Source organism: Pyrus communis, chromosome 2 (genome assembly GCF_963583255.1).
Source record: "Pyrus communis chromosome 2, drPyrComm1.1, whole genome shotgun sequence".
NCBI lineage: Eukaryota > Viridiplantae > Streptophyta > Magnoliopsida > Rosales > Rosaceae > Pyrus > Pyrus communis.
Genome location: NC_084804.1, coordinates 4880141 through 4904100, shown reverse-complemented (window position 1 = coordinate 4904100; position 23960 = coordinate 4880141). Strand labels below are relative to the sequence as shown.

The window sequence follows — 23960 nt, the reverse complement described above, 5'->3', positions numbered from 1 at the left end:
ACCACTCCCCAAACTATTCACACCATCAAACTATCCTTAGACCTTGTGCTACAACAACGAGGAAGAGAAGAGTGCCTAAACGTTCATACAATTCAAGTTTGAGTTGTTGGAATGTTTAGGTATTTCTTTGATTTCAAAGTTATAATAAACTAAACCCCCTTTAGCTAGGGGTGATTCGAAATATATGTTTATGCTTGCATTTTGATTTGATTAATTCTAATTGCGTTTCATAAGTTGTGGTTCAATTTGTTTAACCGTTTGATTGATAACTTATTTATGAATGTTTATTAAGAATGCGCGCTTAATTTTCATGCATCAATATGACGCTAGAATATAAGTGAGTTTCACCTAATAGTTACGAACTTATATTCACAAGTAGTGGAGGTTGCTTATAAACAATCGCGTTAAATAAATTCTTGGCATAAGTTTCATGCGTAGTCCATAGTAACGAATGCCTCGTCAACACTTAAGGTTTTCATGATGCTTAATGATCTTTGATTGTATCTTTATTGTGCTTTTCACGTAAAGGACTTTTGGAGAATGTTGTGAATTGCGTTGCGCTAACCCATCCAATTCATTAACTTAAGGAAAACTTGACGGTTAATTTAAGCGGATCTAATTGACCCGGGGCGTTGAGAATTAATGATTTGTTGAAATGCAATTGGAAATCGTTTTATTATGCAAGTATAACATATGTGGAGATGAACCCCGTAGTTAACTTTCCATCCATTTGTTCTTTCTTTTCTTGTTTCTGTTTTCATGTTTAATTTAACTTGTTATTCAATTATGTTAAACATGTGAAACTAATTTCTTTTTAGTTAGAGGCGAATTTGAAGCCATGGACATATGTTGGTTATGATTTGATTTACTCCAGTTATGAATTCATGAACTTTAGATGTGGGTTACTTTTCTGTTTTGATTAAGAACTTGTTTATGTATGTGGGTTGAGGGTCGACACTTAATTTGCATGCCTAAGATTTGATGCTAGGATATAAGGGAATTTCACCTAATCGTTATGAACTTATATTCATGAGTAGTAAAAATCGCTAGTCACGATTGTGTTTAGTAAACCCTAGGCTGGATTAACATGCGTATTCCATAGTTATGAATGCCTAGTCAATGTTTATGATTTCCGTTGAACTTAATGATCTTTGTTGAATGTCTCTATCATGCGTATTCCATGTGAGAGACTTTGATTAGGAATAATTTGGTTGTAATGCGTATCCCATTCAATCCAATGAATCTAGGGAAATCTGAAGGTTAATTTAAGCGAACCTAATTAACTTGGAGCATTGTCATTCATCGTTTGTTGAAGTCATAACTGGGAGTCAAATTATATGCTTATGTTCATGTGTGGATAAGGAACCCTCTAACTAGTTTTTCTTCATTCTATTCCATCAATTTCGTTTGTACAATCTGTTTTGTTTCCAAGTTTCTATTTTAGTTTAATTTCGTCCAAAACCAATCCCCCATTTATTTTAAAGTGTTAGATTAGTTAGAAATACATTTATTTTGTGTTTTTACGTTTTTTTGAGTCAAATCCAAGTGATTAACAATCCCTCCTAATCCCCGGTCCAGAACGATCCCTACTTATACATATACTACAATTTGACGAAAAGAGGGTTTAATTTGTGTGCGTATAAATCTCGCATCAATATACCATCAAATTTCAATCAGAAAATAGAAAATTAAGAACCCAGAATTTTCACTCACCTGCTGTGAAACTCGTCCCTGTTGAGCAGCAGTAGGAACAGGTAAACTGGGTGATATATACAACCGATTAAAACACTCAACTTTAGCTGCTTCAGCTACATAACAGAAAAAGAAAAAAAAGTTAATTTAACTATAATTAAGTAATCTGGTTTAAGATATATACCTCATCCCCAACATTCATGCCAAAATCGATATTGCACGGTATCTTATTCTCAATCAAATACGGTCCACCTACACGTTTCAAAATTCCTACAGTGTCAGTAATGATTTACCCTTTGTTTTGGCAAAAGGCTTTTTGCATACGCTAACATTTTAGTCAACCAATTTACATGATAGGAACCGTAAACTGGCAGGACAACAAAAGAGGATCAACAAAAATCTCGACAATTACCTGAAACTACCATTCCACTTCTTTTCAATTGTGAAGCACTATACATGTTTCACTACCAAATGCTCATATACATGATCAAACCTAAAAAATAAAAAATAAAATAAAATCGTTGGAGAATCATAAGATGAATGACTCACATGCTTTCTATCTTGGCAGCTTAGTTTCAGGAAGCGAACATGTGCACAATGGGACCGTCTATGCCTTCAGTTGAATGTGAGTTGAAAAGACTATTCGCAATAGCTTAAACCAACTCGGTCCCTCTCTTTATACATTCCTTCACTACAAATGGGTCTGCAACCAATGCCAACTGAAATAATTGAGGTTAAGCAAGAGGAGTTGATAAAGTTAGCAATTCACAAACCAAATTGAAAATCTAATTCCAAAATTCCAAACACCCACCAAATGGTTTCGGATAAAGTTTTAAAGTTGAATACACGTTACCAATACATAAGGGTACATAAGAATGAGAAGTATGAAAATTTTAAAACAAAGGGCCAATCGTGCTCTTTGGCAAATTGCAATTTAAGTTTGGCTGCTTTTCAGTTTCACTCTACCCTTAGATTTGTTCTTGTTTATGAGTAGACCTTCCAACCCAACATCCATCCACAGATATAATTGTCCCTAGCTACACCAACACGAATCCAAAATCATATATATTGTCCAATGTAAACTAATTCTTAGCTAATTAACATGTTCAAATCCTTATTTTCTCATAATAAAATAACAGAAAATTAAACAACCCAAAAATCAAAACAACCCCACTTGTAGTTTTAGCTCATTAATCCATTGGATAAATTGATGCCAAATTCAATCAGAAAACATACAATTAACAACAACCCAGAAGAGCCATCCAAAAAACCAACAAATTAACCAAAAAATACCACTTGTACTTTTAGCTTAGTCTTCCAATTGAATCAGATATACCATCAAATTTCAATCAGAAAATAGAAAATTAAGAACCCAGAATTTTCACTCACCTGCTGTGAAACTCGTCCCTGTTGAGCAGCAGTAGGAACAGGTAAACTGGGTGATATATACAACCGATTAAAACACTCAACTTTAGCTGCTTCAGCTACATAACAGAAAAAGAAAAAAAAGTTAATTTAACTATAATTAAGTAATCTGGTTTAAGATATATACCTCATCCCCAACATTCATGCCAAAATCGATATTGCACGGTATCTTATTCTCAATCAAATACGGTCCACCTACACGTTTCAAAATTCCTACAGTGTCAGTAATGATTTACCCTTTGTTTTGGCAAAAGGCTTTTTGCATACGCTAACATTTTAGTCAACCAATTTACATAATAGGAACCGTAAACTGGCAGGACAACAAAAGAGGATCAACAAAAATCTCGACAATTACCTGAAACTACCATTCCACTTCTTTTCAATTGTGAAGCACTATACATGTTTCACTACCAAATGCTCATATACATGATCAAACCTAAAAAATAAAAAATAAAATAAAATCGTTGGAGAATCATAAGATGAATGACTCACATGCTTTCTATCTTGGCAGCTTAGTTTCAGGAAGCGAACATGTGCACAATGGGACCGTCTATGCCTTCAGTTGAATGTGAGTTGAAAAGACTATTCGCAATAGCTTAAACCAACTCGGTCCCTCTCTTTATACATTCCTTCACTAATTCCTCCCTAAATACCATGAAAAAAACAAATCAGAATTTCACCCACTGAACAAAAACCCATCAGCATAGTGTGATAAATTCATTATTTCACTTATGACTGCCACTTTACTGATGGGATTAATCCAAATAAAATCCCAATTTCCAAAAGTAAATTTTCAATTAATTTCTCAAGAGCAATAATTTCAAAAAGCCCAGAAGTATACAAAATATTACCAAAAAATAGAGATATTGAATAAGTAAAGAAAAATAACTTAGATGAGGGGATGGAGGGGAATCTGTGATGAGGGTCGAAGGCTATGAGATTACCCAGATCGACTTGAAAATGCTGATGCCGGGTCTCCATTGCCGCTTTCCTGCAGTTGCTTTTCATCCTCTCCATTCGACAGTCCAGGTCTGCAACCCAAAAACATACAGAAAAGATTAGCTTTGTGGTCGGATTATCAAATCATGCGGTTACAGGACCAACATGCACGCAAATAAAAAATTCATTAATTTTTTTTTTCTGAATCCATAATTCAGATTGGAGTTCGAATTCAACGGAAAAAAAAAATACATAAATCCATCAAAAATTTTGCCCAGATGAAAAAAGAAATAAAGGATGAATTAGAAGCTTTTAGCAAAAGAGTTTAAATCAATAGGCCTCTCTCTCCCTCTCCCCTGTAAATTCACCGAACCTAGAAAAAGCCATCCGTAAATTCAAAACAACCCGCAAAATCACAAATACAAAATTCAAACAAAAAATCCATGTGAACATCGAAAACCACAAAAACAAAATTAATACATAATTTAGAAAGTGGTGTACCTGATTTTGAAAAGCCTGTTGCATGCAGAGCACAAAACCCAGAATGGCAACAACAAAGAAGGAGATTTGTGACTGATTTTTTCAATCCTTTTTCTATTTCGAACGAATGGAAACCACACACTAATCTCGTGAAAACGAAAATGGATTTCCTTTCGGTTATTCATCTCTAAATATTAGTGGGGTGTGGGTAGTTACTCTTGAACCTCCCACTAAACTCAGTTCAGATCATGGGAATCCTCCAGATGAAACCGTCAACTGGTTGGCGCTTATTCCTCCTACATCATTTTTAGCATGTATTTACTTTTGATTATTTTTTTTTTTTGTCCTTCAACACAGTAGTTTTGTTTTTACCAGTTTGTCCCCATTTTCTGATTTTTGTGGATTTGGATTGTGAAGAAAACAAAGGGGCTTTCTTGGTATTTCTGAATGCTTCACCAAACTGGCCTTCTCCCTTTATATATATAGATATATATATATATATATATATATATATATATATATCACTCAAACAAATGAACAAATGAACAAATGAACAAAAAATAAATATGCGTAAAAAATAAATGTCTTCACGTCATCGTCATCAACTATATTTGTAGGCCATGTAGTTTTCATTGCATTATATATGACTTTCACAGTTATCTCATACTCATTTAGGTCCACGCTCACAATACCATTACTTTCCTCTGAAGCTCAAGAAATGTAATTTTATCTGAAACAAGTAATCATTTCGTTTTGCCATTTTTGTATGTTGAGTTAGCCGACCTCTCACCATAGTTCACTAAAATTGTCAAACTAGACATTAATTCTTTTGAAATATAAACAAACAATTGATCTACATCATTCAATTTCTCAGCAATAAGGACAATCCCCACAAACTTCTTCTCATACAAGGCTCCTCGTATGTGACGAAATGCCTATATATCAATAATAATGAAATCAGTTACAATCGAAGACTCATACATTCCAAAAAGAGTGCTTCATACCAAAGGAAAATTGAGACAAACAACATTGAAGAGGTTGACAGTTCATTCTTTAATAATTATCCAACAAAAGAAAGAAACTACAAAATCCATTTACTAGTCAAGTTAACAAAAACTTAAATTCCTTCGTTTTCAAATATTTTACTAAAAATAATGATCTACATCATTCAAATTCTTAGCAATAAGGACATTCCCACACACACACACACACACACACACACACATATTCGACTTTGTTCCTTAAAGGCCTTTCCATGCTTTTCAGTATAATCGAATAGACATAAATACGTTGTATTTGATTGTATTGAAAGTACATTGTATATGATTATATTGAAAGGATAATTCAAATTTTAAACCAAATGATGTATCACTAATATTGGAAACAAAAAAAAGAAAAAATACACACACACACACACACACACACATATATTCGACTTTGTTCCTTAAAGGCCTTTCCATGCTTTTCAGTATAATCGAATAGACATAAATACATTGTATTTGATTGTATTGAAAGTACATTGTATTTGATCATATTGAAAGGATAATTCAAATTTTAAACCAAATTTACAAACTAAATGATGTGCCACTAATGTTGGAAACAAAAAAAAAAAAGCGCACACACACATGTATTAAACTTTGTTCCTTAAGGGCCTTTCCATGCTTTTCAGTATAATTGAATAGACATAAATACGTTGTATTTGATTGTATTGAAAGTACGTTGTATTTGATTATATTTTAAGGATAATTCAAATTTTAAATCAAATTGACAATCCAAATGATATGTCATTAATAGAAAATAAGCACGTTAATTAATACTTGACTAATAATTTAATCATCAACTATCACATTATTTGATCTACAAAATTTGGTTTAAAAATTTGATCTTCCTAACATTACCCATATTAAAAAGGCATGACAAAACTTTTACAACCAACAACAAACGGAGATTTTTTAGAGATATGATGAATTTGTGTGTTCATAAAAGTCTTATGTTGTACAAACAAACCCTAGCTTATCTCATAAAAAGGTTAATCATTTTTAAGAAGACATTAGTCAGAAAGATTGCGTGCGCGTTCAATGAATTTGGGGGACCCAAAAAAGCAACGAAATTCGATTAAGTGACACCCAAAGTGGGCAATCTGGTGTTCATTTTCCACTGCTGATCAATAAGTTCACCGTAGTCAATAAGTTCACCGAAGACTTAAAAATTCATGGGGACCAAGAATATGGACGAATGCTAAGTAACCTACCCAAAGAAGAATGTCAAAAAGTTGAATCAAAGCCTTAGACTTTGAAAAGCACTTTGTCATCAAAAAGTTATTTCGAGAAACAATGCCGCAATTTTTTTTGCATGCCTGTGGAAATAAGCACTGTCAGCTTAATGCAGAGTCAAAGTGGAGGTTGTCCTAAAGATAAAAGGTCTTTTAGACTTCAACTTTTAGAATTTTAGTATTTTTCGTTTCAAGAAATAAATCTTAATTAATAGAAAATTTCCGAATACAACCAGTAACACCACGATCAAAGTTAAGGGCTTTGATCGCAGCAGTAGGGATAAAAATTTTATATTTCAATATCTAGATATTTTTTTAACAAATGATATTATCTACACTAAGGGAGTGTGAGAGTGAGTTAAACCTCACAATGAGCTAGCTTAAATTCGTATTTGACGAGAATCGAACTTAATACCACTCAATTACAAGTGAAGAGAAATATCACTAGAACGTAGTACTAAACGGCTAATATCTAGGGTTTTAGACTTTTGACTTCTTACTTGTATAAAAATCAAGATTATTTCTAGTTTTACGTGCTTTTGAGTTTTGAGGAGAAGCCAAACATGGCGCAATAATATTATCCTGCGTATATACGTAAGACCCAACTCAAATGGTGCAAAGCTCATAAGTGGCTTTCGATCAAATATATTAAACTGCAGAAGCCAATACAATGTATCTCTTTTGGAAGCTCTATCCTAGTCCAGGGCCCTATGTTAACAAAGGGTAACTATCATTTATACTTGTGTCACTGGTGTCGGTACATGAAAAGGACATTTGGAGTATATGGAGCATGCATCATTGTCCAACAGAATTAAACTCCTAATCATGTATACAGTACTTCTGCATTCTCAAAGTATGAGTGTGTGTGTGTGACTGCTTTCTTGGATATAGGGTTTTTGAAAGTGATACTTTCGAATACATGCATGGAGAACGCTGTTGTGTGGCGAGTGACCACTTCTCCACTCTTGTATGAACAAAGAAATAATTTTCCACCCACGCTTTAAGAAGAACAAAAAGAACGGATGTCATGCATGAAAAATTTGTGGTTTAAGTTTACTGTCTCACTTAAGCATTTTGTGTCTGAATTACACGTGTCAACATAAGATGTTTAGGTTGTCAGATTCTCAATTAACCTTTAATTAAGTTTATTTTTGTTTACAATATGTGATTTAATTTCGAACAATATAATCTTTATGCATTCAATTATGTACATAAAATACATATATCAATCTATATCTATTATCCATTCGCCCACTTAAACACTGGACCCCTCTTATCTTAGCAAACCCAAATTTACCAGTCAAGTTTTCAAGCTTATCGCTGTTGCGGTGTTCTTTCTTTACAAATATCAGTTAATTCCAATTTCCACCATGCAATTGCATGTATGTAACAGCACGTTCTTTGTACAAATTGCTTTTCTCCGGACATAATAGCATCTGAGAAAAAACTGCGGATAAAAAAATTTCCATAGAGCACTCCCATTTTTTCTGTTTTGAGTAACTTAATTATTGTACTAGTTAGTTACTCATCATAAAACATCAGGTAATTTTACTGTACACAGTGGGGTGCTGTTAGTTAGGGGTTGTCACTGTAAATTTGCACTAAAAAGGGGAAAAAACTAGATAGATACACAGAGACAAACATGTTGATATGATATATCAAGGGATACAAATTTCATTTGTCACTCCAAACTTTCTATAAGTATGTTGTCAGCATTCTTTCCGAGCTAGAGAAAGAAAAATACACTTGTTAAGATGTAGAATGAAATTTCAGATTGTAATAACTGTTCCCTATATAAATATGGGTTAAGGTTGAAGGACAAACATTTTGACAAATACTTTTACACTCCTTATCTTTATTGTCTTCTAGATTCATTTACATCTATAGCAACTTCAGATGAGATATTAAAATGTCCAAGTAAAAAAAAAAAAAAAAAAAAAGGAAGCAACAATGTTTTTTAACCGAAAAACCAAATCAAATGTGGCATGATAAGCATCTCACCCTTGCTGCTAAAATTGACAGCAACTTCAAATCTTTTTTTAATTAACTATTAAGTGTGTTTTATTTATTTTATGATTGGTTTTTTGTTTTAAAACATTTATTATAATAGTGTAATGTAATAAAATAATAATTTAAAAGACGTTAGTGTACAACATAAATTAATAATTTTAAATTTTATGATTGGTTTTTTGTTTTAAAATATTTATTATAATAGTGTAATGTATTAAAATAATAATTTAAAAAACGTTAGTGTACAACATAAATTATCAAATTTAAATTTTATGATTAAAACTTGACATCTGCAAAATAGATAAAACAAAAGTCCAACTCAGCATTAAAGTAATAATTAATAATGGTGTACTCGTAAGAGGGTTTATAATTTGAATTGTCCAGGTCGGTTACTGAAAATCACATCAACAACTGGAAGTTAGTTATCTCACAGATTTAACAACAAAAATCCAACATCGATGGCTGAAAGGTCGTATAAAGTATGTTTACCAAAAAAAAAAAAAAAAAAAGGTAATAACTAGGGAAAAGGATCTTCTCCATATCTCTTCCTTCTAATTCATCAAATTTGAATATCCGAACTGTTGAAATTTAATCTAACGACTACAAACAAAGACTCACTTCAAAAATTATAATAATTTTAACTAAAAATATGACTTTAGCCTCTGAAACTCAAATTTCTTTACATAAAATCCGATATGGTCTTTTTACCTAAATAAAACACAATGACTAGGCTCCATATAAGCAAATTCATTAATTGGGTTTGACTTCACAAATGTTGCGTTATTCGGATGACTAGAATACCCCTAATTGCAATTTTACCTCTAATTGTGCAGATTTTAAGGGAGGCATTAATGATTCTAAAAAAATGCATTAATGTTTAGATTTATTGCATAGTATAAAAATTAGAAATTGATGCTTATGTCAAAAATATAAATAAAAGAAACATTAATGCTATACTTTTCTTAAGACTCGTAATTGTTTATCACTTACCAAATAAAAATCTGAAAGGGCATTACAAAAATATTTTATATAAAAATATAGGTAAATTATTTAAACATATGTATTATCATAAAATTTGCTCAGTTGATGTAATAATACATGCAAAATATCTAAAGGAATGCTATTTCATTCAAAATTAATTCACTTATATTTTAAATTACAATATAGGTAAAATAGGTGCACATATGTATTAGTAATAAAATGTGTCATCCACAAAATAAAGGAATGTAATTTGATTAAAAGTAATGTATCCACTACTTTTTGTTTATTGAAAATTAATTTATCTTTTTTTTATTATCAAAATAATGTATCTACTACTTTTTGTTTATGAATTTTAATTTACCTATTGTTTTTTTTTTTTTTTTTTTTTACCAAAATAATGTATCTACAATTTACCTATTGTTTGATTCAAAATAATGTATCTACTACTTTTTGTTAATGCATTTTAATTAACCTATTGTTTCTTTTACCAAAATAATGTATCTACAATATAATTTATGACACACCCCGACCTAGAAAGTTCACTAAGATTCCGAATTGAGTTGTGCTAGGCGACACCTGGAAGGTGACGAAGCCATAGAAGGTGATAATGTGTAAAAAAAAGTGAATAAATTTAAGCTTAAAAGTGCCTATATTCACAAATACGCGGCGAGTGGGTATAGACCCATTTCACGCTTGATACATAGCATAATTAAGCACAGTAAGGTAAGATAATGATTATACCGTCATAAAAAGCCTCCTGAACCGGGAGTGCCACAAGTCCTCGTCGATACAGAACTTGTTATTAGAACCTGGAGAGGTGCAAAAATAGAAAACGTGAGTAGTCGAAACAAAGATTTTCAAAATCATTTATATTATCAAAGATAGTAACCTTTCAGCGTAAAAATTGTATAGTTTCCAACAAATCATACTACGTCAAAGTATGAAATCAAAAGTATACTAAAAGTAAACCCAGAAGTATACCATTATGAACTATCCAGCATCTCATTAACAATATAAATAATCATGTGCTTAATAAACAATACCAGCATGCAAGTCAGAATCACCTATGGTGACCTGTACAACTGTACACATATATCACATCAATCAATGCTAGCACATAAGTCGGAGTCATTTATAGTGACCTGTACGACTTATCTATATCTCATCAATCATGGCTAGCATATAAGTCGAAGTCACCTCTTGTAACTTGTACGACTTATCCATATCTCATCAATCATGGCTAGCATATAAGTCGGAGTCACCTATAGTGACATGTACGACTTATCCATATTTTATCAATCATGGCTAGCATATAAGTTGGAGTCACCTCTTGTGACTTGTACGACTTATCCATATCTCATCAATCATGGCTAGCATATAAGTCGGAGTCACCTCTTGTGACCTATACGACTTATCCATATCTCATCACATATCTCATCAATCATGCTAACCAATAACTCAATAACACGTTAGCCAATAGCTCAATAAGTATACATGCACACGAGTCAGAACCATCTAAAGTGGTATGTACGACAAGACTGGGTGTAAATAAATACGCTCAAGTGCTACGATTACGTGAAGACTGTGCGAACAATCGCAGATCACCTACGAGTCGGAACCACTTAAAATGGTTTGTACGACAAGACTATGCACCTACCTTGGATCCAAGGTAAGCGTAAGGTGCGGGAGGTGAACATCACGTGAAGGACTGTGCCCTGGCCACGGGCGGGAGCACTAACATCGGGGTGCATGTTTATGAGCTATAATATATCTCAACACAATCATACTCACTACCACCACTATCATCAACATATACTCACCTGAAGCTTACCTGGCGTCCGCAACATCATTTAGCACTTCGAAGCATTCACAATGGTTAGGTTCAGGTAACATACACATGAATATGCCATGATGTAAATATGAAATTCAATTATATTATACTTCCAGATATATAAACATATATACAAATGGCATGAAATGCATAAACTGTAACATCTCACTCCCGAACTATTTACTTTCGAGAGTAATCAATGATGATAAGTCTAATTAGACACTAGTTAGATTAACTATCATTATTTACCTTTCCTTACTTCAATTTCTTGATTCTTTACATCTTAATTTATGACCAACATTTAACTACCAAAACCTAAGGTTATATCTTGCATTTTCTACCAATCTCCTTCACACTATTCAATTCCTCAAACAAGGTTATTGTCTCAATTATTTAGTCTTGTTTATTGTATGGATGCATCTAACGTCTCGTTAGACTGTCTACGTACCCTAAACAGGGATCAAGCTATTCGTAGTTCACATCCATTATTTGTAGGTGACATGCATAAATCAATTTAAAAGCATTTGTGGAACTATTAATTATATGCCTATGATAAAAGGAAAAGACCCACTCATCTAGAGTCTACGCTATGATTCTCTAGCACGCATATCAAGGCACCCCGAATGATTGGCGCCTGTGGCCAAGTCTAATTTTACCGAGAAACACCTCAATTTTACATAATTCCGCCGGAAACCCTAAAGAGGTTGTGCTTCGATTCGACCTCCATGCTCACTCTGACGCCTCCACAAGTGTTTGGGCTTTGTTCCTGAGGTTGAGAGGAGTCTATTTGTGGTGGCAATTGGAAGAAATTGTTTCAGAAATGGGAGAATCGACACAAGACCCGCTGCAACCACCGGTGCGATGTTTCTCGAATTTCATGCTAAAATCTATGATTTCTGGGGTATAATTGGAAGAGAGAAGGTTATAGAGGGGTTTCCAAGTGGTTGTTTGATGTAATTCACCGGAAAACGAGGTGAAAACCCGTCGGAAATGTGTGTGTGGCGCCGATTGGGTCGGGTCACCAAGAACGGGGTCCCAATCCCCCGCTTCTCCCTTCATCTCCTCTTCCCTCCTTTCTTTCTTTGCTTATTGGTCATCTTCCCATCTTCCTCATTTCCCTCCTGCAACTCTCCACTTTCTCCTCTCCTTTTTTGCCATTAGGCAGTCCGTCCCCCTTTTTCCTTCCTCCTTGCTCTCTTCCCTGTTTTCATCACATACACACGCACACACTCACCTACACACCCACTATCCTCTTTTCTTTTTTCTTTTTTCTTTTTTTGCATATATTAAAATAATATAAATAGAATAATTATTTCTTCAAAATACTTTCGATTCTTAATTCCAAATTCACTTCTGCTTACGCTTACTCATTCATATCGTCGAGTACTTCAGGAATATACTAAAAGAATATTTAGTACGTCTCACAACCCGTTGGTCTATGAAAGTCAAAACCTTCGCCTCTAGGGCATTTTTGTAAATTCACATTATAAACTTTATAAAATAATAAAATTTGGGACTGGTTGTCACAATTTACCTATTGTTTTATAATTGGAACAAATTAATTTACCTACCTGGAACAAGAAGAAATGTAGTTTGACGTATAATATTAAAAAAAATTATGTTACAACTATGTTTATACAACAACAAAATGCGCCTAACATATACAACAATACATAAAAAATATTTTGCCTGCAAGTTAGAGAAATTTTAGACAATTCAAAATATATTATATAATTTTTTTAATAATTAGAATAAATTAATTTACCACCCAATTAATACGGATATAATTAATGCAAACTATACCACAAACAATGGTAAATTTGTGGTATGATATGAATACAATTAATGCAACACAACATTTTATGTTATTTTACTTTTTCTGTTACTTTTAATTTGGCATAAATTTAGAGATTTGGAAAATGGAAGAGAAAGTATGAGTGGCATAGGTGTAAATACATTATACTAGTAGGTCAATAGTACTTAGATGTGGCTACAAATTTTAAATTTAAGTTTTTATTGGAGGTTTAAAGATAAATGAGTTTTTATCCAAAAATTATGAGTTGTATAGATCAAAATCTAAAGCAGCTTAATTTTAATCGTTGAATTAAATTTCTAAATTTGATAGACTATGAGAAATGGATCTAAAGATGATCCCACTCTAATAACTAGTACTCACAGATTTAACAACATTAGACCTTGCATCGATGGAAAAGCACTTATATAATTTAAATGTTTGTTTAATTTTTGGCAAAAAACAACCATCTGACTTTTGGAAAAAGAACAGCGTCATATTTAGTACGGAATGTCACCCTGAAGCAGATAAATTATTGCATAGGCCACTGGTGACTTTGCATAACTGTTCATTGCGTGGAGTTCCCAGATTCACGCATCTGTAAATATCATAAAACTTTTTCTTGAGCTGTCAAGTCATGTCATTTCAGATCTGTGTTCACCGAGTCGAGCTCCAAGAAGAAAATGGACATAAACAACTTCGCTGTACAATTATTGCCCTCAAACAAGACCTCAAGAAGAACTTCTTCATTTTAGGTTTAACTTTCTATTGCATAAGTGGGTTGTGATCGCATCCGCACTTCAAATTTATGTTTATAAATTAATGGAGATCTAATAGTTGGCCTAAGAATCAATAGTATGTGAATGGATAAAATTATAATTTAAGCCTAAGTTAATGTCCAGACACAAAAATATACCATAATTTCCTAAATTTTTTTTTAGTAACAACTAACAAGAGCATTACAACAACTGCAATCACTAATCAAATGTACAGTGCACACATAGTTATAACTGGGACACGTCCGCGTACCATATAATTTCCTCAATTTTATTTTTATTGTTGAAAGGTAATGCTGCATGTACTGTCAGTGATATGATAGACCCCAATGCATAAATTAATGGTGGGTCTGATGCTGTGCATAAACGATCATTTCCTGAGTTCTTGAATTTTTCTGTAAGAGACTTTTCTTTCTGATATCTGTCTAAATTACCGGATAAGTTTTAATATGGGTACTTTCCTTTTGCTTCGTAAGACCAACTTCAATGATGGGTTAAAAGTTAAATTATCTTTCAAAATTTTCCTCCAAACTCACTCCAACCCAAGGGAAAATTTTGAGCAAAATGCTAAATGCTAAATCAATGCCAAATTCCTCCCAAAATTTAGCCCATAAATTGGACTGGACTTCACCCAATATTTATTGGAATTTAAATTTTTTTAGATAAAAATGTTTATAAAATTAATTTATGATAGTTTACATATTTTTTTTTTTAAATTTAATTTAACAAAAAAATGGTCTAAGTTCATTCTTTAATAATTCCGGGCTAAAATTTTAGGCTAGAATGATTGGAGCAGAAAAGCTGTTTCTAGGCTAAAAATTAAATTTTTCGGGCTAAAAAATTTAACTTTTAGCCCAACTATTGGAGATGGTCTAAGGGGCTTTGTATTTGATAATAGATCTTATATTGACAAAAAGAAAGATCTTATTCAGACTTATAAATAAGTTGAATTATTTTTTATATTATTAATTAATTTTATAATGAATATCAAACTCAAGGTATCAAAACTTATTCATAATGCATGCTGCCTAGATGTTTGACATGAACAAGCGAACAATACTGGTAGAAATCAATTGTTGAAGGAAAAATAGTGAAAGCTAATTCATGGTACGAAACCCATGTTTGTGATGATTCAAAGTATTTAAAATTTTTGGAAATAAATCATCTCCGAATCTTTTTTTACTTAATTCACCTAATTTGAAATATAAACTGTTAAAATTTGATTCAATTTCAAATAAGAGATCCTTTTAAAAATTATAATAATTGTAATCGTTGATTTAAATTTTAATAGTATGAATTCCAGACTAGATAAATTAAATGAAAAGAGATGATCCCTTTCCAAAATTTATTGTCTATTTAGTCAAAAGTGATAGAATTAACACTTCAAGAGTCAGACAAAACGTTATAGATTTTGCTTTCTGGTATCATCACATTGTCCAAAAGTGTACCTTGAGAAGGAGCCCTACAATTTTCACACCTGGCCTCCTAACGATGATACTTGCAATGTAGCCATAATGATGATACTGCAATGTCATAGGGAAAGGGTATGATAAGACGAAAATGGATCTTCTCCAGATTCCTTCTATCTAATCCTACAAGTTTACAAATATATATCATTGAAATTTAATTAAATGATTAAAAACAAAGGATTTATAAAAAACTATAATAACTTTAATCGTTGGATTAAATTTTAAGAATCCGAATTTATGATCTTGATAAATTAAGTGGAAGAGATTCGAATCATGATAGAGATACGCAATAAGATGCGCAGAGCTTGGAATTGTATGCCTAGAAGTGTATGGTCAAATACAGACTCTAGGGCTTGGGACATTCGGCAGGTCGTAGCTGCTGAGAGTGAAGAGTGTTGAGAGGGACTGCGCACTGTAGTATCTGACGGTGCACACCACTCCCTTCCTTACCGAATCTTCTTGTTTGTGTGGGAATGTGGGGACTCCATAACTCATGAATTCATGTTGAAAATCATTGCTATCCTTTTCCGGCCCCTCTCGTTTCCCTATATATGGTTAAATAACCTTTTTTTTTTTTTTTTTTTTTCATGTTAAAAGAAAAAGTTTAGTCTGACCCCCACTGTCAGACTGAAGTGGGTGCGACTTATCAGTTAAGTTCATGGGTGTACTGTGTAGAATTATTCATTCAAAGGACATACACATGTTCAATTATTTATTTTTAAATTAAATTTTATTGCATAGTTTATCCCACTCCAATATTATTATTATAAAAAGTAATTTTGAGAAGAATTTATTGATAAACAAGAACATGTTCAATTATTTATCAATGTTAATCTTCATGTTCATAAGGACTCACTTGATGAATGATTTCGATTAAGAATTTAGCTACAAAGTTTATAGCTTTAGTTATAATTAAATCCTTGTAAGGTTTAAATCACTTTTTTCTCTCTTTAATACAAATAATATTAGTTTGGTCAAACAATTTTTTATTTTATAGCTTACTACTTATAGTCAACTAAATAATTACTTCAAACTTTCAAAGGTGCGTTTTGATTATAAAAATAATCTAATTATATGGCATGTAAATGCCAAATCGATGTCGATCTCCCTTGACTTTTCTTTGTTTTTGATCAACTATCAATCCCTAACTTATTCACTTTTAACCCCAAATTCTGGAAGAAGTGGATCTTTCAACATATCAATATCATAGAACTTTTGAGATCAAATAGTGTCCAAATCATGTTATGTATTTAAGTTTTGGACCGTCTCTCAAAATCATAACAAGGTATGGATTTTTTTTTTTTAAAGTCAGTTGCTCTTAATTGCATGCGAATAATATCATGGCCAACTTACATTGGTCAGTTTTGTTTGCAGTTAAGGTAAAAGCCCCAACGAATTGTGTACAACATTGCTCTCGCGTGCGACAGCTACCGATATTCGCAAAATTAATAGCTCGTTTGCTTTGAAATGGGATATATACATATATATATATATATATGTGATTTTTTTTTTTTTTGGTTCAATATAAATATGTGATTTGAATGACATATGATGTCTGTCATAAAAAATGTGCCAGAAATAAAATAATTCTCCGACCAAAATGTTTTATAATTCTGAATTTTGAAAACTTTTTGTATTTGTATAGATTAATAATAGCTTAAGAAACTAGTGTTGTAACCTCTCAACCAGAGCAAGGATCGGGGCTCAGAATATTGGTATACACTATGGACAAATGAGAAGTCTAATTTACGATGGGAAACCATTACTTTTGCGTCCAAATGACTATATCTGAGTCACCAACTGCTTAAGTAGCGTGAATGGGTCTTGAAAGTAAATATTGCTTATGTCAACTATAATTTATAAATAATATTTACGTCAATGGCGAAATTGATTTATTGGTCCAAAATTTGATTTTCGAAAAATGACAGTGTCACGTTGCACATACACTCGTGCATCTCTTAGGGCAAAACTACAAGTGAAGAGACATTAAAAAAAAAAAATTTATTTATATTATGACACGTGATATACCAACTTATATTTCGTTCACATAGAAAAATCTCTTAGTTCATTGAACTTGAATCTCATAAAGAATAGAAAAAAAATTATTGTTAGCACTTCGTGACATTTGTTGTGTAATATTCTAAATATTATTTCTCACTTACTGTTTAAAAAAACAGATGTGTATAAAACAACCGCTCAGTTTTCCTATACATATAAAGGGAGAAGCAAAAAGAGTGAAGCTTTCATAATTTCCAAATTTTCCTTCTCCCATTAGGATTAAAAAAAAATATTCAAAAAAAATTATTATAAAAAAAAAACAATGTAGGGTTGTTAGTAAGTTAATTATTTCTCAAAATATATTTTAATAAAAAATAATAATATCTAAAATAAGTAAAATAAAAAGAAAATTATTGTAAACAATAAAAAAGACTCAATTGCCACAGATGTAGCCGTTTGGCAAGAGACTAGTATATCCATATAAATAAATCAACATGGTGACGATAAACAAGCATTAAATAATGGTAGAGGGGATTCTAGAGAAATGCTTAGGCGACTCTCTCAGAGTGTGACTCTCCTTGGACTATGTCACCTCACGTTTTTAGCACAATACTTCAGAATTTGGTACGAGAACTGGCGTTAAACTGTGAGGTGGCCAAAAGTCCGTGGAGAGAGTCTCATTTTTTGAGAAAGTCCCCTTAGCATTTCTTGGGTATTCTATTTTCTTTTTGTTGTTTGAAAAAAGCAGTGTATAACAACTATTATGTTTAATTTTAGAGATATTTATCTCACATAAATGACGATGATGCTACATTTTGTAATGAATTAGATACCAATTGTGAGTAAACCTCTTATAATAGAATAACATTATTGTGACAGCTTAGGGATGGCAACGGTTCGGTTTGGGGACGGAAATGTTATATCCATCCCCATAACCACGAAAATTAACCATATCCATAACCGCAAACTAACCATCGAGGATTATCCATAACTATATCCACTGGGTAACAGATTTTCAATCAGTTATCGGTTATATCCATCTTCGTCATAAAATTATATTCATCCAATTAATGCATTATAAATTTTAGTAGATATTAATTCCATCATTAAATAACAACATCCAATTACAAAAAAACATAACAATATATTTGAAGCTGTTCATGATAAGCCAATATGATAAATTGGTCCAATAAAAAAGAAAAAGAGTACAAAACAAATTGATTCAATGAATTAATTTATTGACAGTGAGACTCTTGAAGAGAGATGAATCTGATAAACTTGGAACATTTGATAATTGATATATAAAATGATTCAATGAATTAATTTGGTTAAGTATAACAATAAGAGTATTGAATTGATGAGGTTGTTGGTATGCCCCATGCATGATGTTTGGTGCATAAAGATAGTATAGGGTTTGATGCATGCATAATGAATTAGTATACGAAAGGAAGACAAAACAAATTGATTCAATGAATTAATTTATTGACAGTGAGACTCTTGAAGAGAGATGAATCTGATAAACTTGGAACATTTGATCATTGATGTATAAAATGATTCAATGAATTAATTTGGTTAAGTATAACAATAAGAGTATTGAATTGATGAGGTTGTTGGTATGCCCCATGCATGATGTTTGGTGCATAAAGATAGTATAGGGTTTGATGCATGCATAATGAATTAGTATAGGGAGGGTTCGCTAAATTGAATAAAATTATATTATATATCAAATATATATACACACACACAATATATTCGGGTCGAATTCGGGGACGGATATGGATTGAGGACCCCTATAACCATATCCAAAATCATAACCGAATAAAGTTCACGGTTTTTCCCCATATTCATACCATACCCGAATTTTCATATCCAAATCCAATTCATTCAGACATTTATCCACGATTATTGGGTTTAACGGTTAGAACTGACATCCCCATGTATTATGTAAATGACTTGTAAATATCATATTGTTCGTGAAAAACAAGATAAAATGGTTGGTTATTGAGGATAATACGTCTTGTAATTCAGATAATGAATAATTCAAATTCAGAAATATCATCAACAAAATAGAGACCAATATTAATAGCTAACCCGTAAGTATGACACATTCAACACAGTTTATACATGCATGCAAACCCTAATGGATTGTTCTGAACAAGAAGACATGAAGATGACTCGCATTAATGGTAGAAGGTTGGTTGTTACATCCAAACAAAGAACTAGAGGAAAAAAGTTCAAAGAAAAGGAACAGATGGAAGAAATAAAATAAAAGATGATAGATCAAGAACAACCTATTTGTTTGCCATCTATGGCAAAAACATGAGTGGATTGGAGTCAACTTTTTCACACCTATTCTGAGCTTTAGACTAAAACCCAAATATATTGGTTACTAACGTTGGGAATTGGACAGCATCACAGGAGCAGACTTCTCAAAGAGTCCTAGCCTGTAATCAGCCAGCCTTGACCTGTACGCAGACTTTTTGTATTCACTCCACGTGAACTCCATGTACAAGCTCTCTTCTTCTTCTGCCATTAGTGACGGCAGAGGTGCTATCTTCTCACTCAAAGGTGGCCCTCCAAAGTAGATCATTGAAATCCTTGAACTAATTGTGTCAGCCAAAACCCTATGTTTCACACTCTTAAACCGCCCATTAGTCATCACCTGCATCAAAATCCCACTCCCAAGTTAGCAAGAACAGCAAGTTTATATTACTTTTCACTGCAAAAAGCTATATGTGGGCCGCTAAAAGATTTCACGGCCGACGCTACAGCAATAAGATATTTTAGGGTAAATTTCAAATAGTGAAGAGGAAGTGCTGGCTGTGGCATGTCGTAAAGAGTGTTATGGAAGAAAAATAAAGATGAAATGCAAGTCGCCTGCTAGAAGCTAGGTTTTGACCTTAATTTCCAGAGAAGTTAACTAATAAAATAGTGAAAAGACAAACTTAAAATTTATATGTATGTATGTATGTATGTATGTATGTACGTGTGTATATATATTATCTATATATAATATAAACAATGGAAGAGTTTCATTTAAATGGGTACCTGCAAGCAATCACCAACATTGATGAAAAAGGCCGTCTGATCAGGTGCTACTGTGACCCAAGTCCCATCCTTGAGACAGATCTGCAGGCCTGATGTGTTGTTGGATTTCAGGACAGAAACGATCTGTGGGTCTGTGTGCTCCCCAAACCCTATCAAATTTCGTCCACTCAATGCCCGAACCTCTGGACATGGCGGATAGTAGTTTAGCCTGAAACATGAGTCACTCTTCTCATCTGTCAAGAGCTTGCTCAGCACATTCCTTTGCTCAATCCCCAGCCCATCAGCCACCATTTCGAGCACTGCAAAAGTCATGTTCTTCACTGCCGTAATATAATCTTCAACTGCAACACTGAAAAAAGAAAAAGTAAATTAGTTTAAGAGTAAAGAATTTGAAACGAGCGCAGGAGACCAAAAATGAGCGTTACTATACTTAATTTATGTTTTTGTTTCTTTGTAAGGTAGACCATGAAAAGTGTTTAACCTTGCACCTGATGTTCTATGTTTTCCAGTATCGCTTGTAAAAAATGAAAATAAATAAAAACAGAGAAGAACAGAGGACTCTGTTTTTTGTAAGAATTTTTACCGGAAAATTTCAGGGTTTTCCTTTAGAATGGAGAGGGACTTGTGAGATGTGATATCAGGATTGGTGTTGAGGAGGATATATTCAATCCAACCCATGTCGCCGTTTGGACCGATTCTCTTGCTGCCGTAGCCGAAAGGGTCCGCGGGGCCAGCCTTGTCCTTCTCCGACTGAGGCAGGCTGAAAAATTTGAGAGCTTGGGCTTCCATAGTGGTCATGAAGTCCAATGGGACTTCATGGTTGATCACCTTGAATATGCCGTACTCCTCACAGGCCCTGACTATGCGGTGCTTTGCGTCAGGCCTCGAAAGGTCGACGACTGGGATGCCGGCGAACAGGCCGGTGGGCTTGCATGTTTTGATTAGGTCAGAAAAATGGTCTAATGCAGCTGGTTGTGACAGAACCACCATAGCTAATAGATATGTCTTTTTAGAGAGAGAAAGAGTCTAGAGAGAGAGAGATGGGTTCAATCGTGGAAGAAGAAGAGGGTTTGTAAGCTTTCGGAGGAGTTTGGGTTGGGCGAGAATGTGGAGGAGGGTGATGGGGGGTTTAAATGGGGGGGGGAGGTGGGGGAGAAGGTGTGAGGGTTTGCTTATGCATGAGGGAGGGATGTAGAGAGGCGTTAGCAACTATAAAGAGGAGCCATCTCACTTTTGTGTGTTCGCTTGGTTGGTGTGGTGTTTAGATTAATGTTATTCTTACCATAATTTTATATCACATTTCTTTATCATTTTAATCGCAGATGAGTTGAACAAACTACAATTTAATTTCAATATTTTTATTAATTAAAACACTTAAATAATCTTAGGTGAAAGAGTGAAAGAGGGAGACTCTTTGTATATCACAATCATCATTTAATTAACAATTTTTTTATTAATTATTGATTAATATTTTAAAATTAAATACTAATTAATTTAGATGATATGGTTGTCCATATCAGATACCACTTAAAGTGGTATACAATTGTAGTATAAAAATACGGTAAGAATGAAATTATTGGTGGTGTTTATGCTTTCGAGGGAGAGAAAAATTATTTTCCCTATTTTCATGTAAATCTCTAGACCCAAAGTTGATATATTTTTATTCACAAATTTTTTTAACAGAGATGATATCTAAATGTGAGACCCACCTTTATTCCAAAGTTGACAACAAGAATGTCGAGTTTATGTGTAAAGACGGTATTGGAAACATGTATTCAATTAAGATTTTAAAAGATTCATAAATATATGACGTTTATGTATTTTGAGATTTTGAAAGATTTTGATATCAATAATTCTACTTTAAAATTTAAATAAATTCATAAAAATCTAGGGATATATTTAAATATTTTATTGAATACCATATGAATTTGTAAACTTCAAATGCCTAACTGAATACACCTTTTTTATTCTTTTTGTTTTTGTTTTTGTTTTTTTTTGCCGCATTCTTTTTGTATTTTTAATTACGTAAAAGATATGTTCTAAATGTTCTGGAATATTCCACATAGTTATTAAATTCTTAATAAAAATTTAACGTTCAAAATTGAAATATAAAATATTTCGAAATTCTCTCAAATATTATATTACTATGCTACATAGAAGAGGACCACTGCATTCACTTTTATATCATATTGATATTATTATTGTAGATGTATTCTCTTATATTATATAAAATATGTTTTTGTTATTTATGGAACTTTCGAGATATGTATGGCATGTATTGATAATGATTTATTTGATTAATGAAATACTATTTATCTTCAAAAATGAGTAACGAGTTATATTCTTTCACTTCCAGTTACATGCTGAGTTACCATTTCGACCAACTGTACAAAACCTTTACTTGCTTCCTTACCAAAAAGAAGAAAGAAAACCTTTACCCTATTGAGGATAAGGTAAAAATTAAGAGGAAAGCTGAGTAAATGCTCAAAATTTCTAATCTGAGTACAAAATCTCATGGATGCATTTCTTAGGTCACCGAATTTGCTTTAGTGCTCCGTTTAACTTGAAGACAGAAATACGTTACCGTTTTATATAGTACCGCTGGATGAAGAAGAGAATTAATCTACCAATGTGTTGTGAGATGTCTCCTAAATTGCCCCGCTTCCACCGCCCCCACCCCCCCCCCCCCCCCTCTCCCCCAAAAAAAAAAAAAAAAAACAGAGACATAAGATAAAGGAATGTAATTTGGAGCAACTGTTAGCCTGTTACACGATGAATTCTGATTCACGAGAAAACCACAGGTGCAACAATATTCTTATGAAACTTTTCCTTTTAGAGATGTTTTTATATAAACGAGTCCAAAATGATACTTAATTGGTTTTCCTAATTCTGGTTCGAAAAATGGAAAGCTCTCTCGATGCATGTTAATTAAGGATTACGATCAAGTGCAAACGAGATCCCATTTCAGTAATAACTATGAGTATATATGTACATCATTTGCAAAATTTGATTGCCAAATTTAAAATTTTAATTAGGGTTGTTATGATGTTTATGTACATCATTTGATAAACATATTTGATTAGTAAATTAGATGACTGCCACTATATGCTCATGTACCTTCTGAGGTATGGGAGAGAAATTTTTAGTTGTGATGGGAATACGGATAATACATCACATGTTTTTATGCAAATGGTGGACAATTTTAATTTTTAAGTTATTAACCTTTTAACATACATAACTCACAATT

The 23960-nt window shown here is 32.8% G+C and overlaps 1 protein-coding gene and 2 long non-coding RNA genes across 3 annotated transcripts; all 3 read right to left on the bottom strand.

Annotated features, from left to right (window-relative positions):
- Positions 1–1821: 1821 nt before the first annotated feature.
- Positions 1822–2380, bottom strand: LOC137726816 (uncharacterized). Its single transcript, XR_011067694.1, has 3 exons — positions 2242–2380; positions 2105–2185; positions 1822–1944 (listed from the first exon to the last, which is right to left on the bottom strand). It is a non-coding gene; the product is annotated as an uncharacterized lncRNA (long non-coding RNA).
- Positions 2381–3178: 798 nt separating this feature from the next.
- LOC137726815 (uncharacterized) lies at positions 3179–4804 on the bottom strand. The gene is made up of 5 exons (XR_011067693.1): positions 4558–4804; positions 4062–4148; positions 3610–3762; positions 3473–3553; positions 3179–3312 (listed from the first exon to the last, which is right to left on the bottom strand). It is a non-coding gene; the product is annotated as an uncharacterized lncRNA (long non-coding RNA).
- A 15250-nt stretch (positions 4805–20054) lies between these two features.
- LOC137723104 (gibberellin 2-beta-dioxygenase-like) lies at positions 20055–21703 on the bottom strand. Its single transcript, XM_068462267.1, has 3 exons — positions 21297–21703; positions 20714–21062; positions 20055–20327 (listed from the first exon to the last, which is right to left on the bottom strand). The coding sequence occupies exons 1-3, from the start codon at positions 21701–21703 to the stop codon at positions 20055–20057; spliced, it is 1029 nt and encodes a 342-aa protein (XP_068318368.1).
- Positions 21704–23960: the final 2257 nt, after the last annotated feature.

Excerpts from the sequence above, each read along its gene's own strand:
- LOC137723104 (XM_068462267.1), bottom strand. The coding sequence starts at position 21,703 with ATGGTGGTTCTGTCACAACCAGCTGCATTAGACCATTTTTCTGACCTA. Across the intron at positions 21,063-21,296 it reads GAAAACCCTGAAATTTTCCG|TGTTGCAGTTGAAGATTATA; the intron begins GTAAAAATTCTT and ends TTCTTTTTTCAG. Across the intron at positions 20,328-20,713 it reads ATGTTGGTGATTGCTTGCAG|GTGATGACTAATGGGCGGTT; the intron begins GTACCCATTTAA and ends ATTTTGATGCAG.